Here is a 17,210-nt window from a genome sequence, read left to right as displayed (position 1 = left end):
GACCAAAGGGAGGAGTCAAATTATATAGTGAAAGAATAAACCCCAACAGGACAAGTTTTTTGCCATATATTTTTGTTTGTCTTTTGAAAGCAGGAAAGAGATCTTCCTTTGCAAAAGGGAATCCCTGTTCACACAGTTAGGCAAACAAAGAATCTCGTATTGCTCATGATACTCTATTTTGTAGCCAAGAATATTATTGTGTGATTTTTATCACAATGACAATTCATGGTTACATAGACAAGTGGTGGCAATTTCAATTCTGTTTATGACAAAATATCAGTTGACCACTACATAAACGGAGGCATTCATTATTAGTGGGGATTGAAGAAGGTGAGCAGAGTAGTGTGACTCATTCATTCCCAAGCATCCTCAAGAATAAAAGAGAGAAGCTAGGTTCAACAAAGTATTCACTTCCTTTACCTATATGGGACTAAAAATCCAGAACAAGAACCATTATTAAAAGAACCCTGAAGTTTTCTGCAAATTTTTACAACTATACTTGTCTACAATTTTTATCATACCTTCTCTGTTTTAATGCAGTTATAAGTAATAAAACCCTCGAAACAGGAAAGTGTTCTGTGTAATTGTTTCAGAGAAAGCAAAAAAATAAATGAACTGGTAAGACAGCACGCTACTTGATGGCTTACCTTGGATGGGAAAGACAAGAGAAAAAATAATAGGTAGTGCTATCCTTAGATAGGGAAGGTTATCCAAGTGTCTTCAACTGATATGGGGAATAAAGATCAGTTTGGGTTCACCTTGGAACTGAGGATGACCCTGAAGTCCAAGAATAGGCCCACATGGTAACACCAAGTAAGAAGAGAAAAAAGAAATTAAAGTAGAAATCCTGCCAAAAAAAAATTTAGAAAGGTAAGGAAAAGGAAAAAGAATAGGAAGAAGAAGATAAGGAAGAGCAGAAAGTGGAGGAAAAGACACAGCAAAAGAGGGATAAATGGTTATGTTCAGTTATAAATTCTCTTCAGGGTTTTCTTCAGAGCAAGTTTGATATCTTTGTTCCTGAGACTATAAATGAAAGGGTTAAGCATGGGCACCACATTGGTACAAAACACTGAGAAAAATTTCCCTTGGCCCACAGACCCATCAGATGATGGTTTGACATGAGTGAGCAACCCAAATCCATAGAACAGACCAACAGTTACTAGGTGGGAGCCACAGGTGCTGAAGGCTTTGGACCAACCCTGAGCTGATGAGATGTGAAGGATGTTGGAAAGAATCAAAATATAAGAAATACAGATAATGAGGCTAGATACAATAACAACTGTGCCCACAATAACAGAAATCACAAGCTCACTGGCATAGGTGCTGCTGCAGGAGAGCTGGAGGAGGGGGAAGATGTCACACATGTAATGGTTGATGATGTTGGAACCACAAAAGATCAGCCGGACTATGCACCCTGTGTGGACCATAGCACCAACAAAACCCATCACGTAGGAAGCAGACATCAGCAGAGAACAGACCTGAGGGGACATGGTAACTGTGTACAGCAGGGGTTTACAGATGGCCACATAGCGATCATAGGCCATGGCTGTCAACACATAGCACTCAGAGTTGACAAAAAAGCAGAAGAAAAACAGCTGAGTTATGCATCCTGTAAAGGAGATGATGTTCTTCTCTGAAATAAAGCTTATCAGCATTTTGGGGGTGAGGACAAACGCATAACAGAGATCAATAAAGGACAGATTGAAAAGGAAAAAGTACATGGGGGTGTGAAGGTACGAATTCAGGTAAATTAAAGTAATTAAGCTCAAATTGCCCACCACAGTGACCACATAGTTCACCAAAAACAGAAAAAACAGAGGTAGTTGGAGTTCAGGTTTGTCTGTTAATCCTATAAGGATAAACTCATTCACGGAGGAGTCATTTTCCACAGCCATTCACTTCACAGGTGTGATCTGCAGGAACAGAGGTAGAAGGTGACATTAGCAATGGACCCTCACTCTTTGTCTCCAGAGGGAGAGATGGATCTGCTGGTTTACAAGCTCAGGGTTGTCATGCAAGGAATCCAAGGAACAAGACTTCTTCCGATTATTCCTAATGATTCCTCATTTTCTCCTTTACTCTCACTCATGTGGTTTGTCTCCGTGCAGAAAAAATACCGATAGATCCCCAAGGTCTCTGCACATCATTTCCTCCCTTCTCTCTGGTCTCCATTCAGGGTTATGGCTGACAAGAGCAATAAATTAATAAATTGGTGGTGTTCCCCACAAACCTTGATTTGTGCAGTTTGGAGTCTGAAAGGAAATTATCAAGACAAGTATCATTCAACCCTCATCTTTCTTTTCCTGGAGGCCTCACTGCTGCTGGACCTTAAGGCTACTTCTACTCTACAGTCGTGGGGGTAAAAAGTTTCTGACAAGAAAGGAGGCAATATACATCAGCACAGCCCTCAGTCTTTGACATGCTAAAAGACGTATTCTGGAAAACAGGCCATGATGTCTATTTGATAATTGGCCCAGAAGTCCTCTTCACTCGCAAGGAGGAAAATAACCTTATATGAGCTCCAAAACAATCAGTTGACTCAAATGGGAATCTATTCCATGACCTGTAGTTCTGGGAAAATTGATCAGAAGCATAGAAAATTATTCCCTCCCTCATTATTTCCTTCCAAGTTAAATTAGTCCACTGAGGGTAGAAATTATTGAGCGCATATTCATATCCTGTGTCACAGGCCTAACACTGGATCCTTTGAGACTCAATGTTTTGCTCAGTTTATAACTTCATAATAGGAATGCCTAATCCCCAATGCAGAGGAATGAGTGCCTCTCTTTGTCACTTCCTTCATCACCCCCTAGAGTCTATGCACAGTTCTAAGAGGAAAGTTGGAGCACAGTCACTTGTCATTTCTAGTACTTCCCTGAAGTCTCCAGAATTGCATTAGTAAAACATTAAATCATAGCTTTAGCACTTTCCATTCTTGTGGATTTCATTTCTATAAAAGGATGTTCTAGTGAAGTGGTTAAGAGAGTGGGGGTGTTGGGGCTGGGCTTGATGGGTGATGGGTATTAAGGAGGGCACTAGATATGATGAGCTCAGGGTGTTGCATGCAAGTGATGAATCACTGAATTCTACTCCCGACACCAATATTGCATTGTATGCTACCTAGCTAAAATTTAAATAAAAACTTGAAAAGAAAAAAAATAATAATAAAAGAAAGTAAATAAAAATTTAAAGAGAGAGAGAGAGGGGGAGGGAATGAGCCCTCACGTCAAATCTGGACTTTAAAATCCTTAATTGTGAGACTGAAGACAAAATATAACTTCTCTGGCTCTTGTACATACATTTTCATATCTACTCAATATATATGTATAGATATAAAATGAGTTTAGTAAAGGAGCAATCTCATAGGGTTGTTGTGGATATTAAAGGGGTTAAATCATGTAAATATCAGAAACACGCCTGACACATAAAAAGAGCCTGGTAAGTGTTAGTACCCCTCCCCTATTCCCAATCCATATTCATTATATCAAGGTTTTTCAACCTTGGCACTATTGATGTTTTGGACTAGATAATTCTTTATTGTGAAGCTGTCCTGTGTATCGTAAGATGAAAGCATCCCTGTCCTCTACCCATTAGATTCCAGGAGTATCCCCCACCACCAGCTGTGACAATCAAAATGTTCTCCAGACACTGGCATGCGTCCCTTGGGTGGCAAAATGACTCATTTTGAGAAATGCATATCCGTATGTAGATCGAGATCTACATGCATATGGACTTCCATAAAAGCCTCTCAGAAATTTCTATCTTATGTCTACTTACGCGCCTCAAGCTCAAAGTGCCCAAAACTGAAGTCAGCACTTTCTGATGAGTCCTTCTGCTCTTCCTCCAGGTCATCATTTTCCACATTATTTTTGCCATCATCCAGGCAACTAATCTACGAACTAAACTTAAGCAGCATCTCTCGCTGGATATCTTCATCCAGTCTCCAATTCCCAAAGAATTCAACTCCTTGGAAGATCTGTCCTTCCCTCTTACACAACTCCTATATTCTCTCTTCATCTCCAATTCAGATTACTCTAATGTACTCCTACTACGATGAGAATTTGTAACTTTTCCACCCCGTACCATCACTGTGCAGATGTGCACACTCTTCTCTTGCTCTCTATTCCTAATTCCTACCGTTATATGGTTATAATAATAAATTAGGTGAGTTAATGCCATTTTAATCCCTTTGTTGTCATGTTAGTGAGTTTCAAGAAGAAATACAGACAAGTTGCTTGCATTAGTCTTCCATCTTTAACCAGAGTCCTCCACTGTACTTCTAGGATGAAACCCAGAAGCACACTAAGTCTACAGGAACCTGGAGCCTGGAATGTAATGTGACAGGTCTTGAGAGTTCTGTTCTACCCAAAGTAGATGCTGCAGGAGGACTAAAACTCCATAAATAAACTCTCTTTATTTTAGAGATTTTCCTGACTCATTACCTTTAATGAACAAGAGCATTTATTTTTTTTTTTTAAGATTTTATTTATTTATTCGACAGAGATAGAGACAGCCAGCAAGAGAGGGAACACAAGCAGGGGGAGTGGGAGAGGAAGAAGCAGGCTCATAGTGGAGGAGCCTTATGTGGGGCTCGATCCGAGAACGCCGGGATCACGCCCTGAGCCGAAGGCAGACGCTTAACCACTGTGCCACCCAGGCGCCCCTGAACAAGAGCATTTAGACTGCAAGACAGAGTGAACATACGCAAAATAAGGTACAGGCCTTGACCTTATGATTTCTCAGTATAACTAGAATGATAACCAAGGAAACTGAGATTTGTACCACTATTAGCTAATGTTAGCGGTCACAGGGCTAGATTCTCTATTCACTTTCCCTCACGTCCCCCTTACTCCCACCCTCTAAAACAGGCAGAAGGGATTAATTGACTGTTCCATGGTCAAAATAGGAAGTGCCAGAGCAAGATTCATATGTAAGTGTCTACGAATCCAGAATTGATTTCTTTTACTACTACACTATGCAGAATTGTGTGGTATATGTGGGATATTTTGTAGAGAATACATTAAGAATCCTTCAAATTAAGTGACAGAAATTCAAGCTGAATCTGTCTATATAAGCCAGCCTATACCACAAAAGTGTGTGAAACTTCTAAGCTGAGGATGTACATGGCTTCTTGCATGGCTGTACAGGACCAAGTCATTCATGTGTGTGTCTCTCTTCCCACTTTTTGTTCTGCTTAGTTCTACTCAGTTTTAATCTCAGATGGGTTTTCCTCATGTAGCAAAAAGAGAACCATCAAAATCCCTACATTTAATCTTACCAACTCAGTAATTCTAAGGAGAAAAGAAAAGTTAAAAAAAATTGTTATGGTAGAAAAGATAAGTCAAATGTCTATTTCTGACTAATCACCACCATTGAGGTTTGTGTCTGTGCTGACAGACAAGATAATGTCTCCTAAAGTGAGCAAATCAATCCATCAAAATCACATAAAATGTGCTACCTGTATCAGACAAGGAGCAGTCAGAAAAACAAATGGCATAATATGTGCTTCTTATAGAGTATATTTAGAACAAAGAATAGGTTTATTCAGATATTGCAAGGGGGAAAGAGAAAAAAGTTGAAAAAATATAAAGACTATTAAGCTACAGAAAATAACTACCACTCTCACAACTGGGAGAATGCATGGAAAGAGGAAGCATAACCAGATTCTGGAATCTCTGAGGAGAAGCTCTACAGGATTGGTGCTTGGAGGAATGGAGGGCTTGAAAGTGCTTGGATGTTTGAAGTAGAGGCTCCACCCAGTGCTGGGTCTAACATGGAAGAAGGCCATTGAGGACGCCCAACAAATGCTTAAGCCTCTCAATGGGCAGAGCCCACGCGATGAATCGAGAGAGGACTGTACAGCTGCCAAGGGAGTGTTGTCCAACTACTGACTATGCATCTAAGGAGGTGCAGAAAGTTAAACACATTTCCATGTGCTTATTGGACATTTGTATGCTTTTCTTTGGGACATGTTTTTCAAACCATTTGCCCATTTATAAAATGGTCTTTTATTATTGAGGTATCCTTTAATTTTTAACTTGTTATATATTATGGGTACAACACCTTTATCAGATACAGGTATTGCAAATATTCTCCAAGTCTGTGGCTTGCCTATGAATTTTGTTTTGGTAAACAGATGTTCTAAGTTAATGAAGTTTATTTTATCTTTTTTTTTCTTTTGAGCTTAGTGCTTTCTAGAATATGTCTAAAAAATCTGTGTCTACACCAACTTACTTTTCTATGTTTTCTTCTAGAAGATTTGTGTTTAAACTTTATGTGTGCACTCTGATCCATTTAAAATTAATTGTTGTATATGGTGTGAGGTAGAGATCATTTAATTGTTTTCTCAAGAACAGTATTTCCAGCATCAATTGTTTAAAAGATTTTCCTATCCCTGTGGATTTACTTTGTTGCCTGGTCAAAAATCAATTCACTGTATAAGTAAGGATCTCTTTCTGAACCTTCTATGTTGTACTGTGACTTATCTATTTATCTTTATAACAAAACTAATCTGTCTTCATTATCAGAGCCTAAATCTAAGTGTTAAAATCAGTTAGTGTAAATCTTCTGTGTCATCTAGAGTTCTCCAAGGAGAAGATGCCAAGAAATAAACAGACCTGAAAGACATTAACTCTGGTAAATACCTGTAAAGGATAAAATGGGAGGGGGAAGGAGTCATTGATAAAGGCCTTCAGACTGGGTTGAAACTCTCGACATCTAAGAAAGAAGAGAGAGAAGGAAGGACACAGTAGGAAAATCTCAGACTACAGTGCAGTTCTAAAAAGTCTCTGTTAGTACAGGAAGTCCCTGAGCAAAGAATGCCTATCAGAAGACACCTATGTTATGCCAATATTGGCCAGTTCCTGTATGACCCATCATGCTAAGCCATTGGCTGGGGACATCTCAGTGAGCATGGACTCTGCCGGAACCCAATGGTGAATCCAAAGGAGTATCAGTTATAGACTATCAGTCAACAATGCTCCCCACAGCTGATTCTCTTGAAGAGATGGGCAGCACCTCCCTATGACTGCCACAGTCCACTCCCCAGAACAAATTATACCCCAAAGTTCTTTCCGATTTATTTATTATTGTTATTTTATTATATTTTGTTAATTGTTGTTTTAGCAATAAACATTTTTGTTGTTATTCAAGCAAGATAATGCAATTCAACAAATATTTCTTGTCCTCCCAATACATCTGACATTCTAAATATACAAATGAGAAAAACATTGAGAAATAGGAAAACTATAGGAAAGAGTATCTACTTCAAATGCTTATTATCTTCTTGGTGAGACAAAGTGCTATGGTCAAATGTTGAAATCCTAACCCCCAAACATATTAGGATGTGGGGCCTTTGGGAGGTGCTTAGGTCATGACAATGGAATTCTCATGAGTGTGACTTGTGCCTTATAAAAGAAGCTCCATGTAGATCACTAGTGCTTCCCACCACGTGAGGATATAATGAGAGGTGTGTGACCTAAAAGAGTGCCCTCAGCCATTCAGACTGGCACCCTGATCTTGGACCTATAGCCTCCAGAACTGTGAGAAATAAATTTCTGTTGTTTATAAGCCAACAACTCTGTGGTATTTTGTTGTAACAGCCCAAACAGACTCAGACACAGATTTAAGTAAGCTCACAAAATGTTGCTAGAAATAAAGTTTATTATCATTAACCATATACCCTTTTTTCATTATAAACTTCATTAAGTAAGTAAAATAATGTCTAACATGTTTCTCCCAATATGCATTATTTTCTTTTAAGTGATAAATAACAGACTACAGTAAAAACTTAATGTTCTTTTTCAAAATATCTGATACCATTTTAGATAGTAATGAAGACAAGTCTTATAATACACCAGTCATCTCCCATATTTGGATCCTGAGATACATATGTACTATTTCCTTAGTCATACTATGTTAATACTATCTTTGGCAATAAAAGGTGGAGTCATATGTATTCACTTCAATATTAAATGAACTGCACTGACTGAGGTTCTCAAAAGCAGTTGGTGTGTAATACAGATTTTGCCATTTTCAAAGGGAACAAGAAAGAACAGAATAAGAAAAAGAAAAGTTGGTAAGAATATAGAACAAAATGAAAAGATCAGAGGGATTTGATCATACTTTAAGCTATATACACAGTTTATAATGAACACATCTCATTGAAGCCTGCTGCCTATACCAGCAACAGTATGGAAAAGAATAAGAATGTTTCTATAGTATTTGACATTTCTGTGTTTAGGTAAACAAGCTGTAATTTCAAATTTCTGTTGCTTATGAAATTTACCATATTTGTCCAGAATAGGAATAGCTCAGAGACAGAAACAGCATGAAAAAAAATAAAAGAGTCAGTATTTTTGTTCTTTTTATAAGCATGTTATTAGTATCAGGTACAGAAATATAGAAGCAAAAAAATGAAACAAAGTACCTGTAAGGAAAATGATAAGACAAGTCTATTAAACCACACATAACACGATCTGCAGAAACAACACTGGTAATGATCAAAACCTCTTCTTGAAAAACACTAATAAAAATGTTTAAAAATTGAATTTCTTTACATTATAACTTCTAATTACAACATGTTTCTCCTCCAGATTTTAAACAAGGCTTTCTGCAGTGTAACTTTGATATCCTTGTTCCTCAAACTATAGATCAGGGGATTGAGCATGGGTACCACATTAGTATAGAAAACCGAAGAAATTTTTCCCAGGTCCATAGATTCAGGAGAAGAATATTTAAGATACATGAATGCCGCTGACCCAAAAAAAAGAGAAAGAGCAATGATGTGAGAGCTACACGTACTGAAGGCTTTTGATCGTCCTTGAGCAGATTTGATATGAAGAATGCTACTGAGGATGAAGACGTAAGAAATCAGGATGGTAAAACTGGGTACTGTGATATTAATTCCCACCACTATCAGAACTACTACCTCATTGACATAGGTGCTGGTGCAAGAGAGCTGGAGAAGAGGAAGAATGTCACACAGGTAATGGTTGATGATATTGACACTGCAGAAGGTTAGTCTAAGCATGCACCCCGTGTGGGCAGAGGCTCCAGCAAAGCCCATCATATACGCAGCAACAGTTAGCAAGGAACACACCTGATGGGACATGGTGACCCTATACAGCAATGGATTACAGATGGCCACATAGCGGTCATAGGCCATTGAGGTCAACATGTAGCATTCCGAGATGACAAAAAAGAGAAAGAAAAACAGCTGAGTCATGCACCTGACATAGGAGATGATATTCTCCCTTGATACAAAGTTCATCAGCATCTTGGGAGTGAAAACAGAAGAGTAACAGAGATCAATGAAGGACAGGTTGAAGAGGAAGTAGTACATGGGGGTGTGGAGGTGCGAGTTGAGACCAATGAGAAGGATCAAGCCAAGGTTGCCCACCATGGTGACAATGTAGATCATCAGAAACAGGATAAAGAGGGGTTGCTGGAGCTCTGGGCGGTCTGTTAATCCAGCAAGAAGAAATTCAGTCACTAAGGAGTCATTTCTAACCAATGTTCTCCTCTTTGGAAATCTGTGAGAACAGAAGAAAGTCCCATTAATAGAAACCCCAGCTCTCTCCTTACACACTCTTATTTATAAGAAGACTCAGATCAGTGGAAATCAAATAAGTCTTTCTTTGCTTCACAGGGTCAGAGTGGACTGGCACACATGCCCCTCAACATTAAAATCACTCTGTCTTTTGTTGCTTGAGCTGCATGTGACAAATAACTGCTCCTGTCTTTACTAGAAGATACAGGGATGGAGTAGCTGAGGATGAAGGCTCCCTGCTGGTGAGCTTCACTAGTGAGAGGGTATCCATATCTCTCCGTCCCACTCATCTGATCCTTCACTTCCTAGTTCCTACTCATGTTTCCATTCCCCTACCAGATACCTCAGTTCCCCTGTGATGACTATCAAAAAAAAAGGGGGGGGGAAATTCTGCTAGGGTAGCTACCATTCACATATTTTGCTTCCTAGAAGGCAGTCTCTCAGAGTCTACAGGGTTTCCAGATACTTTACTACAAAAATCCAGGAACTCGGGACACCTGGGTGGCCCAGTCAGTCAAACGTCTCTCTTCAGCTCAGGTCATGATCCCAGGGTCCTGGGATCGAGTTCCACATCTCTCATTCTGCCTGCTTCTCCCCTTGCTTGTGTGCTCTTTCTCTCTCTCTCTCTCTCTCTCTCTCTCTCTGATTGATAAGTAAGTAAGTAAGTAAGTAAATAAATAAATAAATAAATAAATAAATAAATAAATAAATAAATAAAAGAATCCACAAAGTCAATTACTGATAACACTTATTGAGGAGACCCTTGGTCGCCTAAGATTTATACTTAACTATACACTGGGTGTTTCTACACATTCTCCTCCTTTGTTCCATCCTAGCTGGACAGATAATGAATAAAGGAAGGTAAATGAGTTTCCTTTGCTTTGTAGGAGGGCATGAAAGAGAAACATAATTTGGATGCTGATTAAATTAGTTAATGTTTGTGAAAATGTATCAAGCTGTATACTGATTAGGACATGTAAACTTTTCCATATGTATAATATATTTCACCAAAAAAAATATTTTTAGGGGAAAAAAACCAAATCTTTTCTTCCTCTGATGTTCCTATTTTCTGGACATGTCACTTGTAACTGCTATAACTCTCCCGCTACCAGACGGAGGATGAAGCCAACACAAGAAGGGTGTGCTGAGAATAATGCAGCCAGTAGGGTCAGGGCTGCCTACTTTTGAGTTTCTTGTTCTTAAAAATAAATACGTTTCACCATTTTTCAGCAACAGAGTGCGAGAAAAATAGAAACTTGCATAACTCACTCTCCTTCCATTGCGAGAACTCAGTGCCGAGTCTTTGTGAGTTTCACCTCCTGTCCTGTAAGAACTGGCTTTTATGAGCTCAAAACTGAGCCAACACAGTCACAGGGTCTTCTTCATTTATAGGCAAAAGGGCAAGAGCATAGATCTCCCAGACTGAATGTTCCAGGAGTCGGTCTGAGGAGTAGATCAAACTTCTAGTTATAAATTTACTAAGAAAGTTTGAAGAGAAACCACACAGCTGACATCAGACCCACCATGTCATAGAGAACAGGCCTTCTCCGTAAGGTTTATAATTCTTTTGGATCTCATTAGAAATCTAAGTATAGGTCTCCCCTAAGAAGCTCCTATCATGATATACTCTACAGGGAAGAAATTAATGTCTGAGTTTACACCCTAATTGTGACAGTAAATGTTAACTTCCCATCAGGGATTATATATTCCCCAGGTTTTACAAGAAAGGATCCTCTTTTGTCCCTTATAAAGATGCAAATAAATAGCAGCATTGAAAATGTCACTAATTAACATTCTAGGTAACATACTCATTTCAGCAAGAATTTGTGAACATTTCAGTAAAGTTTATGTATTACGTTCTTTTTAACATTTTGTGAACCTTCAAATAATCATTATTTATGCATATTTTATAGGCATACAGCAAAAGGATACTTTTAATTGTTTTCAAAGAAAATTGTTTAATGAAAAGTTATTTGATAGAATAACAATCCATTATTCCATGAAACTTTACTTTGGATTGTTCTAACTCAATGTGTCTTTGCTTTCAACATATTAAAATTAAATCTATAAGAAAAATCAGTGTTAATAGGCTTCCATTTCAAGAAAATATGACTTTAGAATTCCAGCATATATATTAATTTCTACTTGTGCTTGTGAGAATGCGTCTAAATTTTAATTTTAAATGAATATAGATTCACAGGTAATTGTAAAAATAACACATAGATTCCCTTGAACTCCACCCAGATTCCTACCATAGTGACATCTTCAATAACAGTCGTATAATAGCAAAACCAGGAAACTGACTCTGGTACAATAATGTTAACTAGACTTTAGGACTACAGACACTATTCAGTTTTCAGCAGTTTTACATGCACTGAGTGTTTCTGTCGTGTGTGTGTGTGTGTGTGTGTGTGTGTGACTATGAGTAGAGCGATGCAATTTGATCCTTTGTATAGGTTCATGTAATGACCACACAATTAGGATACAGAACTGTTCCATCACCTTATTCTACCCCTTTATAGTCACACCCATCCCCCTCCCCCTGCATCTATCTTCCAGCAACCACTAACCTCTTCTCCATCTCTATGATTCCTTTAGAGAACAAGAAATGAAATCATATAATATGTAACCTCTGAATTTAGGTTGTTTGTTTGCTTTTTTTTTTTTTGCTTTGGTGAATATTTGTATTTTTTAGTTCTTTATTTAAATTCAATTTAGTTAGGGGCGCCTGGGTGGCTCAGTCGTTAAGCGTCTGCCTTCGGCTCAGGGCATGATCCCAGAGTCCTGGGATCAAGCCCCACAACAGGCTCCTCTGCTGGGAGCCTGCTTCTTCCTCTCCCACTCCCCCTGCCTGTGTTCCCTCTCTCTCTGGCTGTCTCTCTCTCTCTCAAATAAATAAATAAAATCTTAAAAAATAAATTAGTTAAATAAATAAATAAATTCAATTTAGTTAACATATAGTGTATTATTAGTTTCAGGGGTAGAATTTAGTGATTCATCAGTTGCATACAACACCCAGTACTCATTACATCATGTGCCCTCCGTAATGCCCATCACCCAGTTACCCCATCCCTCCATTCCCCTCACCTCCAGCAACTCTCAGTTTGTTTCCTAGAGTTCAATGTCTCTTATGGTTTGCCTCCCTCTCTATTTTCATCTTATTTTATTTTTCCTTCCCTTCCCCTATGTTCATCTGTTTTGTTAAATTCCACATATGAGTGAAATCACACAGTATTTGTCTTTCTCTGACTGACTTATTTTGCTTAGCATAATACCCTCTAGTTCCATCCACATTGTTGCAAATGGAAGATTTCGTTCTTTCTGATGGCTGAGTAATATTCCTCTGTGTGTGTGTGTGTGTGTGTGTGTGTGTGTGTGTGTCAATTTTCTTTATCCACTCATCTGTCAATGGACACCTGAGTTTAGCTTTTTCACTAAGTATGATGCCCTTAAGTCCATCCCACTTGTTATATATCTCAATGGTCCATTCCTTTTATTGCTGAGTAGTATTCAGTTTTTTACAATTCAGGTTTATTCAACCTTCTGTAGTAACTTAAAATTTGTGTATTGATACAAAACTAAATCTGTTCTATTTATGGAAAATGTTTCGGGGACAGGAGCCAGAAGATCATAGTTGAGACTGATTCAACTATGAATTCTCTTTAAGTCAACCCAAGTCAAGGCTCCCATTCTTCTTCCTCTAACAAGACTGGCTGGAACACTCAGAATTTAAGTAGGTCTTATAATCAAAGACAAGGGGAACACAGGGTATGTCTGAACATTACTCTTCCTGAAAGTACACATTAGTAGTCGCAATCAAATAGGAAAAGGCCTTTGAATATAATGAAATTTCTATTGGTTACAATTTCTTATTCATTCAACCCCAGTATATGTGTATTAGAGTTTCAGAGTTGCAAAACCATACACCTGTGGGAAACAAATTTACCAACTAGAGTATAGTGCTTATATACAGGGTTTTTTTTGTATTTTCCCTTGCAATGTATAGCCAAATAACTGTTTCTGTCACAGAAAGAAGTTACAAATATACAAAAGAGGAACTCTAAAATGAACTATCTGGTGCTAGATTAGAGTCAGAGAGAACATGTTTATATTGAATACACATATTAAGATACATAGATACAAAAATATAGATAGATGATAGATAAGTAGATAGACAAGTGTTTGAATACATACAAACATTTCCTACCTCTCTTCTCTAAGAGGACCTAGATACAGTGATACCACAGTGAACACATCCAGAACCCAGATCTTAGTTTCTTAATAATATTCTCTGATAATAAGAACTAGGGCTCCTTGGAGAAGTGATTCATTTTGGGGCTGAACCAGGGAAATCACAAAATGATTCTGTAGCATTTAGGTATCAGAGTGTAAACAATTAATTTTTAAAAAAGAAATGGAGTCATGGTCAAAAGTTCACAGGATCCAACCTGGGAGCTCTGAAGGAGAAAGTTGGACCTATTCGAGCAATGAAATAAACAGGGTTGACCCTTGAATCACACAGGTTTTAATATATATTGGAAATATTTTTGGAGATTTTCTCTAGCTAATTTCATTATAAGAATGCAATACATAATACATATACAAAATATGTGTCAATCAACTGTTTATTTTATCGATAAGGCTTCCAGGCAACAGCAGAATATTAGTAAAGTTTTGGAGGAGTTAGAAGTTATACATGGACTTTTGACTGTGTGGGGGTCGGTGCCCCTAACCCCATATTGCTCAAATATCAGTTGTAAGGATATTATTGGATTATAACTCCCCAAAAATAAGTTCAATATCCATAAATCTATATTGTTACAGGAGAGATAGAACAAATGTTCCTTGAGAAGAATTTCAAGAATATATATCGAGATAATTCCTCTCAAGGAGGTAGAGCTTAATTCCTCTCCCCTAGACTTAACGACTTGATTCCAAAGGACTGAGTATGGAAAGGGAAAAACAGTATATTTTTCTCCTTGACAGACAACACCTTAACCAACTGACCAAAGTTAACATCACCAGCGATAAGTCATACTAATATCATGTAGACTATAACAGATACCTCACTCTACATTATTCTTCCCAAAACCTACAACCCAATCTAATGATGAAAAAGCAGCATACAAACCCAAATAAGGGCATTATTCAACATATCTACTTACACTCCTCAAAATCATTATAGTCATGAAAAAAAGGCAAGACTGAAAAAATAGAGATCAAGGAAGACTAAGGAGAAATAACAACTAAATGCATTGTGGAATCCTACTAGGATCCAGGAACAGAAAAATTCCATTAGTGAAAAATTTTTCTCTATATGTATTTTTCTCTCCATATATAACCCAGATGTTAGAATTATTTGACAAGAATTTTAATGCAGTAAACACAAAATCGTTTCAATAAGCAATTATAAATATTCTTAAAACAAATTATAAAATAAAATATTTTAACAGGCAGAAAATTTAAAAAGAACCAAATGGGACTCTTGCTTCTGGGAGGATAGAGATGGTATATTTTTTCTTATTCTTCCTACTATCACAGCTAAAAACCCTGGACATTATATATAAAACATACCTAAGAATTTCTTAAAGGTAGAGAGGAAAAGCTAGACTTATAAGGGAACTGAGGACTCATGGTCAGTTCCCTGGATTACTTTTTGCCTCCTACATCCCAAATTTGAAGAAGCTGGCAAAAAAATTTTCAATAAGCACAGATATTTTTTAAAATTAAAAAATTGAAAAAGGCCAGACAAAAACCACCTCTCTCTAGGTAAAACACCAGGATAGGGACAACCTAAAAAATAATAAATAAATAAAAAGAAAAAAGAACTGGCTCCAGTCACATCCATAGTGGCAAAGACTGGGAACCTGTCTACTCTCATGAGGCAATATTAAATTGTATCAACAACAACACCACACACACACACACACACACACACACACACATAGGAAGTGTCAGAGGAGGCCTAGTGAAAAGTCCAGACTTTTAATTACTCAGCATTAGTGAGACCACACTCACCACAGTGCCGGTGGAGAACATGTGGGGAGCCAGAATTCCCATTTCCACCCAGCAGTAATGAGGTATTTCTTCCTTTGAATGTCAACAAAGGCTGAGAGGGGAACATAAGTTTCTAATTCAATCCCTCCCTTCTCCTGCTGGGGCAGTGTTAGGGGAAAACAAAACAAAACACAGACTAAATGGAAGATTAAAAAAAGATCCAGAGTCTCATTATATAATATGAAAATGGCCAGGTTCCAATCAAACATCCTTGTCATACCAAGAACCAAGATGATTATACACTAAATGAAAAAAAGACAATTACAGATGCCAACACTGAGATGTCAGAGATGTTAGAATTACCTGAAAGTCATACAGATACTTCAATAAACATTATAAACACACTTGAAAAAAAATTTGAAAATGCAAAGTCTCAGCTAAGAAATAAAAAATGTCAGCAAAGAAATAGGAGAAAGAATGAAGAACAAAAGGGAAATTTTAGCTCCAATTAGTAACTCAGTGAACGGACTCAACAGTAGAATGGACCAGAATCAATGAACTAGAAGGTAGAATAAGAGAAATTACATAATCTGAAGAACATACAAAAAAGTGACTGGAAAAAAAAACTGAAGAGTCTAGGAGGCCTATAGCACTCTAACAAAAAATCCAGTATTCATATCACCAGAGTCCTGAAAAGATAAGGAAAACACAGTAGGGCTGAAAGAGTGTTTAATTTGGGGGAAGTCTCAAAATTTCCCAAATTCGGCAAAAGACACAAATGTACAGATTCAAACAGGATTAAACTCAAAGAAATCCATGCCAAAGCACACAGTAGTCAAATTTCTAAAAACCAAAGACAAAAAAAGTATAGTAAAAAAGAAACAATACCTTGAGTCTTCCAGGTGGGCCTGATGGTCAGGGGCACCATGGCGGGTGTGGTAGATGGCTCCATTGGGGAGGCGAGGATGGCGAAGTTCCTCAGGTCCAAGGTGACCTTCAGCAGGGCCCATGAGGTCGGGAAGCCCCAGGTTGGGGATCGTCCCAAGCAGCACGGGGCTGCGGGGTGCTGGTGTCCTCACCAGGCTGCTCAATGACAACATTCCTATGGAGAGGCCCCACGTGAGGAGCACGTGGCTGCAGCTGTAGGGTCTAGGCTACCAGAGGTCGCAGGGGATGGAGGAGCACAAGAAGGAGGGTGAGGCCAGCCAGGAGCAGAGGTCCAAGCACTAGTTCTCCAAGTGGAAGCCAAAATGCAGGAGGAGGTGGGGGCCATCACACTGCCAGAACACAAGCAGCAGACACTGTAGCACTTCTTCCAAAACTTGGCCACTGCCATGGCCGAGCTCCACAAAGCCCGAGTGTGTCAACAGCCAGGACTTTCTCTCTGGGTCCCCTTCCAACACAGCCACCGTCACCACCAGCCTCTACAAAGAAGCATGGAGACCCATCAGTGAAATTTTGACATTGGAATTCAGATTGGCTCTGAGCTACACAATAGGGATGCATTGGCTTGGGTTAAAAAGTTCAAAACTATAGGTAGGGAAGATTTCATCAGCTTCCTGGGTGGAAGAGTTCCCCACCACATAACTCTAGAGCTTACCCAAGACTGACTACAGTGTCCTCTGACCTAGCTACTTCAACAGAAACTAGCTCATCATACTGA

The 17,210-nt window shown here is 38.4% G+C and overlaps 2 protein-coding genes and 1 pseudogene across 2 annotated transcripts; 1 reads left to right on the top strand and 2 right to left on the bottom strand.

Moving 5' to 3' along the window:
- Positions 1 to 962: 962 nt before the first annotated feature.
- On the bottom strand, positions 963 to 1,919 carry LOC123792424 (olfactory receptor 8C8-like). The gene has a single exon (XM_045797575.2). The coding sequence runs from the start codon at positions 1,893 to 1,895 to the stop codon at positions 963 to 965; it is 933 nt and encodes a 310-aa protein (XP_045653531.2). The 5' UTR covers positions 1,896 to 1,919.
- Positions 1,920 to 8,572: 6,653 nt separating this feature from the next.
- On the bottom strand, positions 8,573 to 16,647 carry LOC123792484 (olfactory receptor 8B3-like). The gene is made up of 2 exons (XM_087868024.1): positions 16,436 to 16,647; positions 8,573 to 9,590 (listed from the first exon to the last, which is right to left on the bottom strand). The coding sequence occupies exons 1-2, from the start codon at positions 16,645 to 16,647 to the stop codon at positions 8,573 to 8,575; spliced, it is 1,230 nt and encodes a 409-aa protein (XP_087724150.1).
- A 73-nt stretch (positions 16,648 to 16,720) lies between these two features.
- LOC123792485 (HUWE1-associated protein modifying stress responses 1 pseudogene) lies at positions 16,721 to 17,210 on the top strand (annotated as a pseudogene).

Source organism: Ursus americanus, chromosome 16, assembly GCF_024610735.1.
Source record: "Ursus americanus isolate L20-20 chromosome 16, mUrsAme1.1.p, whole genome shotgun sequence".
Classification (NCBI taxonomy): domain Eukaryota; kingdom Metazoa; phylum Chordata; class Mammalia; order Carnivora; family Ursidae; genus Ursus; species Ursus americanus.
The sequence above is the reverse complement of the archived record's forward strand: the minus strand, read 5'-3'. Positions and strand labels throughout refer to the sequence as shown.